Source organism: Barbus barbus (genome assembly GCF_936440315.1).
Source record: "Barbus barbus genome assembly, chromosome: 12".
Taxonomy (NCBI): Eukaryota; Metazoa; Chordata; class Actinopteri; order Cypriniformes; family Cyprinidae; genus Barbus; species Barbus barbus.
This window is the reverse complement of record NC_136740.1, coordinates 15553283-15570366: the sequence shown is the minus strand read 5'-3', so window position 1 is coordinate 15570366 and position 17084 is coordinate 15553283. Positions and strand designations below refer to the sequence as shown.

Genomic DNA, 17084 nt, shown 5'->3' with positions numbered 1-17084 from the left:
CTCAGCTTATGAAAATTAGCTTAAAAGATATACAGTATCCTCTTCATGCATCAGTAGACCTTAGTCAGAGTATCTCCATTTTTAATTTTTGATGGGGATGAAAACAAGGCAGTGAGGGATAGAAGTTCAGTGCTTTCAATGTGTTGTTTAATAACTTACAGATTGTTCAGCTGACAAAATGTATTTACAAAAAAGGAAAAACAGTTTTGAAAGCTATGAGTCAGCAAAAATTACGTGATCTTGGATATTTATGCCATTCATGCCATGATAAAGACTGTTAGTCTGTCCCTCACAGTCTTGTTTTCACTTGCTTTAAATTCAATATAATGTCTAGCCTGACTAAGGCCTATACAGTGCAACCTCCTTGACCTCCCTGAAGTTGTCTGTCTGATTTTATTGACCTGTATTGTGATATGTGGTGCAATCAGATATGAACAAAAAAGTGTGGTTAGTAATTAAGAAGCTATTTCAAATATTAGCATTCACACTTATATAAATATATATATCTGTGTGATTAGGTAGCCATGGGTGAGACACTGTTCCAAAGCTTGGCTCTTGTTTGTTTTCACTGTGGTGCAGTGCAACATCAAAGTTAAAGATGTAGGCTACACGTGAGTATATGCTGGAGCATTGTGTTTAACAGTCGGGAGGTTTCCTTCCTTGGCACGAGACTCCCTCTCTCTCCACACACTCAGAGATACATAACAGACACGTGCAGAGACACCTGACTAGTCCAGATGTCTTCCGCAGTGCCACCCTTTCTACCCCCCCCCCCCCCCCCCCCCCCCCCCCTTAAAGTATGAAACTGTCTGTTTATCATCCATTTTGCCTCTGAATCTTATTGCGGTATGTATATTTCATTGCCAGATGAGTCTATAGTTACTGGCTCCTTGTGTCTTATAACCCATACATGTTTTGCTGCTTTGCAGTATAAGTTGCCCTGGCAACCTCCTCAGCCAGTTCCTATTGGCCACATCCTCGACCAATAGAAAGGCTTTCTGATTATGTCATATAAAAACAACGTCGTAGTTCTAGAGGCGCTGCTCAGTGTTTTGACAGAGTCTGGTGACAGTGCTAATATAACATGTCATAGTCATCCTGGTCAAAAATCGATATTTTAGTTTAATGTCAATGTCAGTGTTGGCTTATTTATAAATTTAAAACCATATTCATTTATTATACTTAAAAATTTAGTCAAGAACAAACATTTTAGATGAAAACCTGGAACGCAGAAAGTTACTTCAGTTGAAATGGATGCGTAAAGACAGTGTTGTAGGCTATATTGTAAAATTATTATAGAGAACTAGTTTAGTGAAAGGGTTGTCGAATCACCCCGAATGACCTCAACGACTCTGCGGCAAATCCAGATTGAGAGGGAGTGAAGTGTAATTTACCGTCGCGTCTGTAATCTGATGTCTTTCACGCACCGCTCCTTCATTCGGCGCCGGTCTGCAGCTGCCGCGCGATCGTGTCTCCGTCGCTCCGCCGGTGTGATGTCCGACTGTGTGTAAATGAAACGACGGTAGGACAACATGACTATCCCGAAAGACATCCCAGAGAAGTGGTTTCCAATCATTCTCCCTCTAAAAAGGAAGAAAGAAGGATTAAGCAACGCAACAAAAATAAGAAAAGGAGCAGGTACCTTTACTTTGCGTTATATGTCATCATTTGTTTACCACAGGTGAAGTCTAGTTGGTAATTACTTGTATTCTAATATAGGCCTATGTAACATGTTTATATTAGAATAGAGGTCATTTAGACATTCATAAAATAATTTTATTGTTTCTTCCTCCTTTAACACTTCCCTGTCATGTAAATAAACAACTTTGTCTTCTTCCACAAGTGTGCTTATTCATTCATTATTTCACCCTCATAACTGTTTCACAAAATCACATCAATGTCCAGTAACCGCTGTGTGTGTGTCCCATGACCTTGTGATCATAATATCCATCATGATTTCCCCTGTCAACATTCACAAATCACTCACTCAGTCAGTTCATTTCATCTCAATGTATTTTTAAACGTAAAACAATCTGTATAATAATGCTTTAGAAGGTCTTGTTATTGAGATGATTGCATAACCTAATTTCTACATTGAAAGTTAATGTCCTTTATAATCTGCCACACAATATATTTCACAATATTTAACTACCCAACAACTACCCAAGAATCTCTTTCTCATCTGCATTTTTCCCGTACCTCATAGCAGTTTATTTCACAGTAGGTAAATGAGTAATCTGTGTGAATTGCTTATCAACATTTTTTAAACCGATTTTGCCCCGTATTAAATGTCATTTATGTAATGAACACAGCCTGCAACATTTTCACTGTCATGTTTTGTTGTTGCAAAACAGTGTGTATGTTTCACTAAAGGGAGCACGTGCTGTTGTTGTAATCTTTTGTTGGTGAAATTAAGTAACTGGATGCTGTTCTGGTTTGTAATGGAATTGAGCTGGACCTCTCAGATTCTGTAAAGCCAGACCGCAACTGATCAAGAATTGCTGTTTGATTGGGGATCAACTTTGTGTTTTTTGAAGTCTGGGGAATTTGTATACTCAGTGGACTCAATATATGCGTAGCCATTTCAGTTTATTATGTTGAGTCATTTGTGCCACTTTTTTTTTTTTTTTACCTGCTGAAAATGATTGTGAGATTGTTTTTTTGTTTTTTTTACCTCTTCATCTTTCATATTTATGTATCACTTTCCTTATGACAAGATAAGTTAAGATGTCTGTGACATATTACAGTGTCTGTCACAGCATAGATGCTCTCATTATCAGTCACTATTCAGATAGTGCCATCTAAAATGACTCAGGCTACAGAGGTGGCTGGCTGCCATGTGTAAGGTATTCAAGTTTCATTTCAAATCAAGAAGAGTCCCACAAAATCACCTTTACTGTCTTATACTTGTTGTCAACCTTTAAACATTTCAAATGTGTTTAGACATCAAGTAGTTACTGACCTTAAGTTGACCTTTTAAGGCCAATAAATATCCAGTTGACAAGCCACGGAAAGAAATTCAGTGTTGTACACCTACCTTTTCACCATAGGTAGGTGTAGTTATTGTCTTAGTAACTCCAGTAACACTGTGTTCCTGGCCTTTTTCAGGGGTTTAATTCTTCTGTTAAGTGTTGTGAATGTCTTGAGAAGCTGTCTATTCTGACACAGTGGTGATCATTGTCTATCATATCTGTGTAGTGCATTTAACATTTGCCATTATTATCATTACTTCCAGTTAGAGTTTGTTAGAATTTAAAAGTCTATGGGAGATAAGTTATCATCTCTGTATCATTTATGCTATCAAAATGGATCTAGATTTTTACAGCAGGGTTGTATTGGATATTTATTATAATGAAAAATGTGACCCTGGACCTCAAAACCAGTCTTAAGTGTCAATGTTTGGAAATTGAGATTTATACATCATCTGAAAGCTGAATAAATAAGCGTTCAAATAAACTATTTGAAAATCTGGAATCTGAGGGTGCAAAAAAATCTAAATATTGAGAAAATCACTTTTGATATGTTTACAGTAGCAAATTTACAAAATACCTTCATGGAACATGATCTTTACTTAATGTCGTAATGATTTTTGGCATAAAATAAAAATTGATCATTTTGACCCATACTATGTATTTTTGGCTCTTGCTACAAATATAGCCTACCCCAGCTACTTTTGTGGTCCCAGCAACTTTTGTTTTGTGGTCCAGGGTCACAAATATCCTGTTGATATGAGGGTTTAAATACTCAAAGTTTTATTCATTTATTTGTTTATTTTATATGTGCAGTTTTCCATGTGCTTTTTGTGGTTACATGTATACTTTTTTTTTTCAGAAACAAGAAAAATATTTAAGACATTTGTTTAAAATAAATAAATAAATAAAAAATTCTTTGTACAACATGTAAGAAATGATCTTGCTTCAGTTTTGTCCACTGGCTGACAGTCTTAGCTTGTGACAGGCTGATATATATCTTACTGCTGTTGTGATCATTTTGGTTTAATTTGTTGGAATTTGGGGAAATATGCAGCTCTAATGTTGTGATAGTAATCACAGTGCAGTAAGAAATGTTCCTCTGTTTCCAGCTCTTTCTGCGAGCAGAGTAAACACAGTCTCTGTTCTCGTGGCTGCCATATTTGTCTGTGTTGTCCTCTCTCTATAGCCAGACAGTGTTCACTTAGTCTGTACTTCGTTAGTGTCTTTCTTAATTTGTGATCTTTTTCACAGCTCAGGTATTCTGCTGGTTTGTAGTCTCTTTTCAGGTGTAAATACAGCTCCATCTTCTTTTGTATTTTAGTGGCATCTTTCCAATAGGCAATGTAGTTTTGTTTTTGTAACTGTGTCATTTGGTTGGGCTTGATTGTGCTGTGCTGGTTTAGGTGTAGTTTGAGTACCAGCTGTAAAAGTGTGCTCTTCTGCAGGTTCTGCTCTTGCCACTGCAGGGCTTCAGCCTGGTAAGAACTCGGATCACTGCATTTCAGGTGCCGGTGGAATTTCACAGCTCTCTTTTGAATATGAATTAATAGTGGGTATTGTCCTAATTCAGCTCTGCACGAGTTGTTTGGGATTGCTCTGTTAACTTTTAAGATGTTTTTACAAATTTGGGTATGCATAATTTCAATTTCTTCTTTTTCCCATTTAGAGAAAGCTTGGGTTTTTAGAGGTCCCCATATCTCACTGCCATATAGTGCAATTGGTTTGATTATTGCTTTTATGATTGTTTAGCCAGGTTTGAATTGGAATTTCATACTGAATTGTATGTTTGATCATGTAGAAGACTCTCAGTGCCTTTGCTTTCAGTTCATTCACAGCCAGATTGAAGTCTCTCTCTCTCTCTCTCTCTCACACACACACACACACACACACACACACACACATCTAAAATAGCCATTATAGAACATGTTTTTGCCTATTTTTGTCATACTGAATGCATGCTTTCAGTTAGAGTGAAATGTTCTGAGATGCAGTCAGTGGGTGTTAAGCCTGTCCTTACGTGAACCCCTGTAATTCCTTTACTCAGAGAGTCCAGCTAAGGAAAGAAGGAATACTGTATAGGATGGTGAGAGATGGAGAGTGTTTTCCAGTATGGATAGACGAGTCAGCCAAATGGGCATATGAAGGCACTTGGCAAAGAGAAGAAGGGATGTGGAAAATGAGGAGGGAGAGAAAAGGCAAGCAAATGATGCATAGAGACTGAAATGAAGTGAGGGGTCATGTGCTTTTTATCAAATGAACAAATGCTTCATGATGCTCAGCATATGTTTTGGCATTACAGCATTACAGCAAAAAAACTTCTGCTTTTAGAAGTAAAAATTTAAAGCAGTAAATTAAGAGAACAACTCTTTAGGCAAATGCAAGCATTTACATGAATACATTGAGTATTTGGCCTCTGTTAAGGATGGAGTCATGTATTTGGCTCGTGTTCTGGCTGTTCCTCTGCTGTGTATGCAAAAAGGTTGGAGTACAGTAGCAATTAGCTCACCCACTAAGAACTCATTTGAGCCTATGGCTTGTCTCTTTAAATGACATTAAATGAGACAAATGCTTTGAAATAGTGGAGACAACAGAAACTTCAATGGTGCTTTAGTGCTGCTTTGACACTTAAATTAAATGTGTGCTGTTTTTGAGACCTGACTGAAAGATTCCCTTTGATAGCAATTGATTGTGTTTTATTTTTTATATCAAAAGGCAAAGTTGGTGTTAACTTGAGAAGAATCTATATTATTTAAAGGTGCCATAGAATGGAAAACTGTCTTTACCTCGGCATAGTTGAATAATAAGAGTTCTGTACATGGAAAGGACATACAGTGAGCCTCAAACACCATTGTTTCCTCCTTATGTAAATCTCATGAATAAAAAAAGAACAGTAAGTAACAGTCGGGATCACTAATAGTTACGCCCCCAACATTTGCATAAACCCGTCCGTGTTCTAAACAGCCAATCAGAGCAGAGCTCAACATTATTATTAAAGACCCTTCCAAATAAGCCAATTAACAGACCATTTCATTCTGGAGAGAAATTTTAGGGATGTAAATGACATGTAAAACTGTTTCTGGATAACTTTTTCCCTTATCTAAGCCACATACCTTCTATGTAGATATCAGAGAACTATTTAAAATATTGTATCAATGCATTCTATGGCACCTTTAAAGTTATTTGAACTTATTTTTCTCATGTCATGGTTTGATCTCATTTTTCTTTCTTCAGACTTCAAGGTCAATGAAGAAAACGAGTGTCCATGGTAAAGAAAAAACTTTAAAAAGGTCTTTTATAACGTGTGCAAGTTTCTTTATGCCCTTTGTATTCCTGTTAGATTCATATGGTTTGAAAAAAAACATTTATATAATTTTCAAGAATAAAATCATGTGGTATAACCATAAATACATGTGAACCATAAATACATTTTAATCATTTAAAAAAGTTTTTTTCCAAGTTAGAAAGATTATTATTATTATTATTATTATTATTATTTATTATTATTATTATTATACCATTGTTTTAAGTGGTTGTATCACGCAACATTTTACAACCTTGAACTAACCTTTCAATCTCAAAAGATTATATTCTCAAATATCTGATTTTATATTCTCAAATTATTTCTGTGAATTAATTTTTATAACTTAACTTTCTGTAATATTTTTTTCTGTATATTTCTGCGTGTTGGTTGAACCATGTGACTTTGATGATTTCTGAAAGATCACGTGATACTGAAGACTGAGGTAATGGCTGCTGGAAATTCAGAATAAAATAAAAATAAATATTAAAATAAAAATAAATATTAAAATAGAAAAGTTTTTTTCTAGCTTTTTTTTTTTAAATTAGAATAATATTTCAGAAAATTAGAGATTTTACTGTATTTTTCATCAAATAAATGCAGCCTTGGTGAGCATAGGAGACTTGGGCCTATGCCAAAATTCAGATTTTAATTCTGAAATTAAAAAAAACTATTCATAATAGAAGATGTGTATTTAATGTATTTTTTTATAAATTAATAATATATCCAGGTAAAACAATTGAGCATCATGTCAATCACATCAAAGCTTCGCATGACTTTCAGATAAGTCCATCTATGCACCACTCGCTTACACAAGACATATGTACTGCAACACTGCACATCCATAACTTGCTGGTCTGTTTGAATTTGCACAGATTTGTGAGCTAGCATAGCGGATGTCCTTGGCAGTAGTGCTGATTCACAACAATCCTTCCCTGTCAACGACTGTTTTTTGAGAAACGTCACACAAGCAACGTTTCACTGCGGCTCTCACTTGTCCTTGGCTGTATTAGTAAGGGCGCTGTGTTAAAAGTGCTTAATGGCCCAGTTTGCTGAGGTGCTCTTTGGATGGAACCGGACCCTCCACCGGCCAAAGCCATTATGTCATCGGCAGCCAATAGGCAGGTAATGCACTCTCAGACTCTGGCAGCAGCAGTGTGGTTTTCCATCAGGACTGATAACAGAGAGGCAGAGAGTACAAGAGATAGCCATGAGCAAAGGTAAAGAAAGAAATAACCTTGAGGCAGAGAGGAGAAGATGAAAGCATATAGGATGATGAGCGATGGAACAGGAAGGAGATAGCATAAGGATAGCTGAGGATAGATACAGATTTTAGCTTTTTAAAATACAATAAAGAAAGGAGTGAGTTAAATAAAGACTAAATCAGTCTTCATGGTTATGATACTACCATAGATCATTTTCCAATGTACTGCATATGAAGGACATCAAAATGTTACATTTTAGAATGATGATCTTGGAAAAAGCTGTTTTATTTGTGTATTTCTTGGAGTATACAGCTTGTCCTGTAGTGTGACCCGTGTCAACAATGATAAAAGTGGTTTCAGTCAATTGAGAGAGAGAGAGTTTACTGAAGACCAACACTAAACTTCAAGAGTTCAAGGACTGAACCTCCAACTCATATAAAAAATGTTTAACTAGTATACAGAATCACTTGATATCAGGTTAAACTCTGATAAATCTGGAAATATCCCAAACATTGTATCCTGTTTAATAAAAAAAAAAAATGAATGCAGTATTTAGAGAAATACAGGGTTTGTTTATTATCGTTGAAACACAATGTTCTTTACTGGTAAGCAAGATTCACAAGGATTGCATAACTCAGGAACAAACATAGGGAGCAATGCGTTCACAAGCAAAAGATCAAATTTAAGCTGATGAAAACTTATAGTATGACTCATTTCCAAGCTACCAATTTGCACTGTAACAGTGTTGCAAATGCTGAGAATAAATGTGTTAAGGCTTATTCAAACCGAGACTGCTAAATAAAAAGATGTATAGATAACTATATTAGCTTCACACCAACGCACAATAATGTTCTGTTTATCTTAAGTCTGCAGCTTTAAATGCTTGGGCTTTATAAAGTTGGGTGGAATTGGAATCTCGATGTTTTTATCATTCAGCAGCTGGAAAATTTTCCAAATTCCCATTTCTCTTTCGTTATCATTTTAGTTGTGGTATGACTTTCCGAGAATGATTTTTAAAACTTCATAGTTATCATACTTTGTGTGAACAGCTTATATACATGGTGCATTATTGACCTAAGTGACCCTAGGAATGGTACTTAAGAAGAGTTAACCCAAAAAAATCTGTCATCATTTACCCTCATGTCATTCCAAACCTGTGTAATGATTTTGTCTTTTTCACAAAAGAGGACTTTGAACAACGTTGAGGTCCAAACAACATTGGAACCCATTGACTTTTCATTGTATGGACCAAAAAACAGACATTTTTCTAAATGCCTTCATTTATGTTCTGCAGAAAAAAGAAAGACAAACAGGTTTGTAATGACATGAGAGTGAGAAAATTCTGACCGAATTTTCGATCTCTTTAAGAGCACATATTAATACCCTGACCTACTTAGCTTCATACAGTTAGGAATACAAAGGTGTACTTTTAAGGGTACTGCCCCAGTGACAGGATAAATGCTGATGGTGTATAGATGGGGTGTTTTTGTGGCAGCTTAAAGTGCTTGCTTCTGTGTGTTGACTATGTGGGCAGTGTATATAAATCGGCCATTATAGCGGAGAAATATGAGAGAGCCAAGCTGTCTTAACACAGGAAACCACAGGCAGAGAGAGTCTCGGTGGCTGAGCAGAGGACCAGAGCAGGTGTGAAGGGCTCATGCAGGAGGAAACAGACTGGCTATATCTATTCGCGTGCATGGGTTTATGGGTTTGACCTTTTGATGCATATGAAAATGGTGCAGATGCAGCTCTCGGCCATTCATCAGACCTCTTTCTCTCACTCCTGAGCAGGGAGTAATGAGGTCAGTCTTTTTATTTTCAGACAAGATTCTCATCAATATTACAGCAGCACAGAGTGAAACCAGACCAAACAAATGCTTCAACTCATCTTTATCTGTATAATAAGCATCTTGAAATCTACCACAATAAAAGGTTATGTTGAGGGTGAGGAAGAGATGAGAGATAAGAATGAGTTTCAGTCGCTTTTGTCTTCAGAGGAGAGATCTGATTGTTTTGCTCAACATTTCCTTGGTACACTTAGTAAATCTAGAGTGTTTCTAGAGTGTCCTCCAAAAAGATGCAGCGAGTCACCCATGGATAATATGATGTGATACACACACACACACACACACACTCAGGCTGTCACATGGAGTGGCCATTACCCAGCATAAAAAACGGTCACATCCTGTGCACACAGCGGCAGAGATGCATAGCAAAGTGAATCTGACAGCCATTTTCTGCTGTTTCTGTCAAAAGACGGGAGAACCAAAAGAAAGAGCTTTTCTCAGATACAAGCTGCTGTGTTTATTTACTACTTTGCGTGTTTTTGTGTCTTATGTGTCAGTCTGGCTGGAAACGCTGTGGTGTTAAGAGCTTAGTGTGAGCTTTTGAAACCGTGAGTCTTGTTTTCATCAGAAGTGAAAACAGCAGGTTTATGACTATATGCTAACCACAGCTATTCTCTCACAGTCCTGTTTTCAGCCTCATAGTGCAGAAATTAATCTGTCACACTACAATTAGCCATGACTTCCTCCTTTGTTGCGTTGCACTTGACTTGACGACCCTCTGATTGTGTAGTTTGAAAGTTACTGTATGTCGTTGTAACTGCATGATATATGTCAGTGTGTGACTTGTACGTACGCTCGGCCTGATTCAAACTATTTCCTCAGCAATCATAAAGCATAGCATATATTGCATGTGTTGCTTGTAAGGCATGGCTTCCTGTTTGTTTTTTCTCTCGGGTTATCATACATTGCAATGACTAATAGAAGAAGCACAACAGAACAGTGTGCTTATTCACAAATTTACAATAAGTCTTCTGACTGAACATATAAAAGTCTTACGGCTACGTTGTACATTTTCTATTTCTAAAGTGTTTTTTTAAGTGAATTTGAGATGTTCTAAAAACATGAAACTTTCCAGTTTTCTTTATGTTAGTAGAACGTTATTTTTAGGTTAGTATCCCTGCTGAAAAAAACAATAGAACCCTGTCCAAAACACAATAGAAAATGTAACGGATTTAATGGTTATAATGGGAATTGTATTGGTTTTAAATGAAACTATAATGGTATCTACTGGTATGTGATGGATTCCATTGGTGGGATGTTAAATCCTATTGGGAAAATGCCCAAAACACACTACAAAAAGGAGTTTTGTAATGGTTTTACTTGAAAAAGCTAATGGTTCATAATGGTATTTTAATGGAAACCATTATAATTTCTGTGATGGTTTCTATTTTTTTTAGCAGGGTAATGTTCCTGCAACGTTCTTTTAGCAATTCTTTTATTAACAACTTAACAATCTAGGAATATTGATTCGTAACAGTGGCAATTATCTGCACCTCAGTATTGTAGTACATTATAAAACAGTAAATAATAACGTTGTGTAAATTATAGTTTTAATTCAAATCATTGAATGTATGCCACCTTATTGGGACAATAAAGCCCTCCCTACACCTACCCTAACCCTACCCGATTTTCAACTTTTTGATTATTTCCTTAATTTTTTTTTAAAATAAATGCCTTTCCGATGCGATATGAGATTTGAAAAGGGAGAAAAAAAGTTTGGCAAAAGGCAGGTTCGATCGCATCAAAAAGCACGCGCCGTACCATCTACGCCACTGAAACTGATGCTAAATCTTTTTTTAGTATTGACTATCCCAATTACACGTTGGTGTAAATAGCCTTTGCCAACAAGGCGGCCTATTTGCACATCACTTAAAAGCAAATCACTTATTTGAAACTGAGGAAACATTTCCAGACATTAACTGGAAAAAAAAAAAATAAGACTCATTTGTAATGGTCTGTAACTGGCATCAACATTATTCTTATATTTTATATATTTCTGGCAATCTTTACATCTCAGTGTTTGTTTTCTTCACAGAGGAGGAAAGGAGAGTCCGAGCCAATGACAGAGAGTACAATGAGAAGTTCCAGTATGCTGTAAGTCACACATGCAACCTGTGCGACATAAATATTAATCATTTTAAGATTACAGTTTTATTCTGCTTCTCCTTCACCTCTTCCCATCATCTCTTTCACTGTCCACAGAGCAACTGCATCATGACCTCAAAGTACAACATCATTACCTTCCTTCCAGTCAACCTGTTTGAGCAGTTCCAGGAAGTTGCCAATACCTACTTCCTGTTTCTCCTCATACTGCAGGTATATACTCCATATGAATTCTTACTTTAAATGCTTATTACAAGTGTAGAGACAAAACATGTCTACAGTTAGCAAGCACATGGATGCTTATGAACGCAGTAATTTTGACAGATTGTTTGAACATGTTCACATTAATGAGTGCTATAAAAATGGCTTTGAAAAGTAATTGTGTGTATGTTTTTGGCTCAGTTGATTCCACAGATTTCCTCATTATCCTGGTTCACCACCATTGTGCCTTTAGTGCTGGTGCTGAGCATCACTGCAGTCAAAGATGCCACCGATGACTATGTGAGTCTCACACACACACATAGTGTAGCTTACTGTAACTGCCAAACCCCCCTCCACACAAAAATCTGGTAACACTCATGCCAATCACCTAACCCACCACACGTAAACGCCGTCAGACACATATTTCACACACAGCTCTGTTTCTCGCACAGTTTCGTCACAAGAGTGACAACCAGGTGAATAACCGTCAGTCTCAGGTCCTCATCGGTGGCATGTGAGTCTCATATTAATATGCACACTTCCTTTTACATTGTATTTACAAGAAAATATAAATGTTGTTTACAAAAAATGTAAATGTGTCCAAGCTGTTGCTCGCAAGATAGTGAATATTCATGACATAAAAGCACTGTTGGCTCAATATTTACTATTCATACTACATACTATATTTCCAACAATCACAAAGCATTAATAAGTATCCTATGCTTTTTTCACTTTCTCAGTCTTCAGAAGGAGAAATGGATGAATGTCAGAGTGGGTGACATCATCAAACTGGAGAACAAACAGTTTGTGGCAGTGAGTTTTCCTCTATAGTTTTTCATGATTTAATGAAATAATTAAACTTGGTTTAATAAAATAAGAAGACACTTTACTAACTCAGCACTCTCAGACATTACTTGCAGTAATTTGTGGTCATGTACGCATTAATGTCTGATGCATTTGCTCTTGAATACTGCACTGTGATATTGATCCAGTAGCCAAGGTAACTCTGTATCATCGATTATGAACAGCAGTTTAGGTGTCTTGTTAATATGCTAAATGCAGTTTTGGTCTCACTGTATAATATATTAGTGTTATTTTAATATTATATAGATTCTATTATAGTCTTTAGTGATATTTTGAATAGTTTTTCTTTTTGTGCTACTCAAATTTCATTTTAATAATAGTTACATTTGAGAAATTTTGTCGTGCTCTCATCTTTTTTTATTTTTTGATATATTTCTATTTAGATTTATTTTTATGTCAGTTTTAGATTTCATTTGTTTTATTTCCAATCAGTAATCTTGTAATAGTAATATTGTAACATTTGGAATAAGTTTTTCACCTAATATTTATATTTGATTTTGTTTCAGCTCATTTTAATTAACAGAAATGTTTTAATAGTTTTAGCTAATAATAATAACACGTCTGTATATGTGTTACAGGCTGACCTGCTCCTGTTATCCAGCAGTGAACCACATGGCCTCTGTTACATTGAAACTGCAGAACTGGATGGGTATGACTGTTTATTTCTTGAATTTACTGTGAATTTTCATGCTTCCAGTGCAGCTCAATTAAAAGGCTTTGTTTTTCTGCCACAGCGAGACGAACATGAAGGTGCGTCAGTCACTGTCTGTTACCTCAGAACTGGGAGATCCTAATAATCTGGCCCAGTTTGATGGTATGTGATTTGGTATCGAACAAGCTCCAAATAGATGCAAAGGTTAGCCAGAGTGGAAATGAGAAAGTGAACTAGTAAAAAAAAAAAACAGCTTAGCAATCTTGTGAACTGATAAATGAGGGAACATGCTTGTGTGCAGTACGTTTCAGATTTGCATAAGTTTATGGAACAAAAATAGAAAGGCAATAAAAGGAATTGCATATTTTCGGGGGGGGGGGGGGCATTCCTGTGTGAATTGCACTCACTGATAATCTGTTTATTTACATATTTTAGCACAGATTCACTAAAGTAATTATGCAAAGTAGATAACAGCACAAAATCATCCAAAAGAAATATGTGCAAAATAAAATAATTAATACGATAAAATGTATAATTGAATGAATAAAATGTATAATTAAATAAAGTTAAATTGACGTTTCTGAAAATAATGACTTAATCTAAGTATGCATGATGAAGTTCTATACCAGTGCAGATAACATCAGGATAAATTTGATTATGGGCTAGTGAATAGATGTGCTAAAAATGCAAAAGTGCAACAACTGTTTGACCCCACTACGAGTTAGTTTACTGGAGGAAGCGAGAACAAAAGATACAGTGAGTCAAAGTGTGCGGAAAGTAAATTATGTGGTGGACAGTTTCTCAGCATCATTTCTTTAACACTCAACATAATATACTGCCACATACACACACATGCCATCAAACCTGTGTCAGCACAGACCACCCACGCTTCCTGTTTTTAAAGAACAACCAAAAATTCCAAAGCTCACAGACTGTACTGAGACCCAGGATGCTGAACAGTTGGTCATAACACATATTACATAAAATAATACTGTTTCGATATTTCACATGTGCTGTGTGTATGTGCAGGAGAAGTGGTGTGTGAGCCTCCCAACAACAAGCTTGACCGTTTCTGCGGGACTCTGTATTGGAAAGACTGCAAATACCCCCTCAGCAACCAGAACATGCTGCTTCGCGGCTGCGTACTGCGCAACACAGAGAGCTGCTATGGCCTTGTTATTTTCGCAGGTTGGTTTATGTGAGTGTGTGTCTGTCTGTGTGTGTGTGTGTGTGTGTGTGTGTTTTCATTTTAACCTGTCATGGTGCACCTCAGGTCCTGACACCAAACTGATGCAGAACAGCGGACAGACTAAGTTCAAGCGGACCAGTATAGACAGACTGATGAATACACTGGTGCTATGGGTGAGAAACACACTCACTCACTCACTCTGTTGAATTTCTTAAGATTTCAGTACTATAATATAATATGTAAATATATAAAGCATACACTATGCAAAATTAATGTTTGTAATTTTCCCCTTCTCAGATTTTTGGGTTCCTGGTGTGCATGGGAGTGATCTTGGCCTTAGGAAATGCAGTTTGGGAAAAAGAAGTGGGTGCTCTGTTCCAGAGCTTTCTTCCTTGGGACCCTCCGGTGGACAACTTCCTGTTCTCGGCCTTCCTGTCTTTCTGGTCCTATGTCATCATCCTCAACACAGTCGTGCCCATCTCCCTCTATGTCAGGTGAGAGAGAGAGCAAGATGTGGAGGGAGAAATGTTGTAATGGAGGGAAAAAGATGAATTATCCAGTGGGAATTGTTCAGGTGGCACTTGAATATGGTCAAATAAAAATTATGGAAAATGGACTGAAGCAATACAAATTTTGAACATTCATTCATATGAGCTGTTTTATTTCCTATTTATTTTATATGAGGTTTGTCAACTATTCCAATTATCCAATTTAGGACTTTTTGTATTATAATTATTTTAGGTATAAACGTAGCTAAGCATTACATTTTAAGTTATTCAAAGAACATTTTTACTACAATTATTTGAATATCAATTTAAATGTTTATCTTAAAATTGTGTTGTTGTTATATCAGGGTTATTATCAATAACTTAAACTATTAAAAACACTTTTGTTAACTGAAATATAAATATCAAATGAATAACTGAAAATAGCCGAAAATTAGAAATTTTGCCTTGGCAGCTAACTGAAATAAGGTTAAGTAGAAGTATTAAAATTACTAACTGGAACAAAATCTAAACTAAAACTGAACTGAAAGAAATGTCGTAAACTAAATCTGAACAATTAAAACAAAATTGCACAAAATTAAACTAATTAAATTACAAGTAATATATAAAATAAGCAAATTAAATAAAAGCTCATTTAAAACATTAATAAAAACTATAATAGTATATGAATAACACTAAAATAAAACGCATTGTGTGATTTTAGTTGCTAGATACTGTTTTTATTTGATGTATACTAGAAGGTAAAGACCTCTGTGACAGGCAAAAATCATAATTTTAAGGGGGTTGCAAACATTTGATGTTTAGGACTGACTACTTTTCATGTTAGGTTATTTTTATGTCAGATAATAGTTTATCTATTGCTCCATTTCTTTAAAAAAATTGAAGACACCAAAGTGTATCATATTCATGAAAAATTCAAATTAAAATCTACTTCTCTTCTTTTGTTTTTAGATGCTTTTTTTTGTAGTACTAGCTTAAGTTAATTTTATGCTTAATGCATACGTTATGCATTGTGCTGCTTATTTTATTTTGATTTATTTTGTTTTCATGTTTCCTCAGACTTTCCCTAACAGGTAAGAGATTGACCCCATAGACTCCCTTTTTTCTCTCTCTGACATAACAACAGTCTCCCGTATAACACAGTCCATATAACAGCACTAAAATCCTGACCGAACCTTTCTGAACCTGCTCTCTGATTGAGGTCTAACTGTGCTGTGTGGTCCAGCGAATTTAACCCACCTCTGACTTGTACAGACTCGTATAGGAAGAACTGCAGCATGTCTCTGAGCAGCTCCATGGCACAGCACGCACATACCCAAAATCTGTTTTTGCAGTTTTATGACAGATTTGTGAAGTCTCTGTAAATGCAATCTTGCTTTTAATGGTCTGGTAGACTGTTGTGTCATTGTCTGTCTCAGCTGCATACTAATTAACCTCTGTCTTTAGAACAGGAAAACTGTGTATTTTTGTGTGTTTTGTTGTGAGTTTGCCATGTGGTCGGAGATCTGCAGTCAATTTGAGTGTCTCTACTGAAATGCAGATCACATTTGCATTTTTATAACCCTCTGTCTGTTTCTCTTTCCATCTCTTAGTGTGGAGGTGATTCGTCTGGGTCACAGTTATTTCATTAATTGGGACCGGCGTATGTTCTGCAGCTGTAGTAACACAGCAGCAGAAGCCCGGACCACCACACTAAATGAAGAGCTGGGACAGGTGGAGTACATCTTCAGTGACAAGACAGGAACCCTCACCCAGAACATCATGACCTTCAACAAGTGCTCCATCAATGGCCACACATATGGTGAGGAACAACAGATGGCAGTTATATCCATGGTATAATGTGCAATCAGCTGGCCATTATCATATATATCAGTCTTGCATCATGTTGATGTGGTTTATATGGTAATAATGACCAGCTGACTGTACATTACTTTGCTTATTACACAGCTGCTGTACCGAAAGTAAATATGTAGCCATTAAATGAACAGATAAATTAACAGAATATTATTTTACAAACATTACAACAAAATATAGCCTGAAACAAGTCTTTATTATTATTATTATGATTATTATTATTTTTGAACAAATGGTCATTGAAACCTTAACCTTCAAAAAATGTTGATCATTAAGAGGTCAAACAAAACTTAAATAAGCTGCTTTATTTGCGCTCTCTATAAACATTAAAAAGCAATTAGATAACAATAATGTTAACATTAATAATAATAATAATTATAATACATTTTGTTA

At 36.0% G+C, this 17084-nt stretch overlaps 1 protein-coding gene across 1 annotated transcript in view; it reads left to right on the top strand.

Moving 5' to 3' along the window:
• LOC306878044 (phospholipid-transporting ATPase ID-like) overlaps nt 1–17084 on the top strand; it is a 50265-nt gene that overhangs the window by 7145 nt on the left and 26036 nt on the right. The window contains exons 3-13 of the mRNA XM_079430138.1: nt 11358–11416; nt 11525–11638; nt 11828–11926; nt 12079–12140; nt 12367–12439; nt 13069–13139; nt 13225–13304; nt 14172–14330; nt 14416–14504; nt 14629–14825; nt 16430–16638. Of these exons, the coding sequence (XP_079286264.1) occupies nt 11358–11416; nt 11525–11638; nt 11828–11926; nt 12079–12140; nt 12367–12439; nt 13069–13139; nt 13225–13304; nt 14172–14330; nt 14416–14504; nt 14629–14825; nt 16430–16638 (1212 nt within the window). The remainder of the gene's footprint in view (nt 1–11357; nt 11417–11524; nt 11639–11827; nt 11927–12078; nt 12141–12366; nt 12440–13068; nt 13140–13224; nt 13305–14171; nt 14331–14415; nt 14505–14628; nt 14826–16429; nt 16639–17084) is intronic.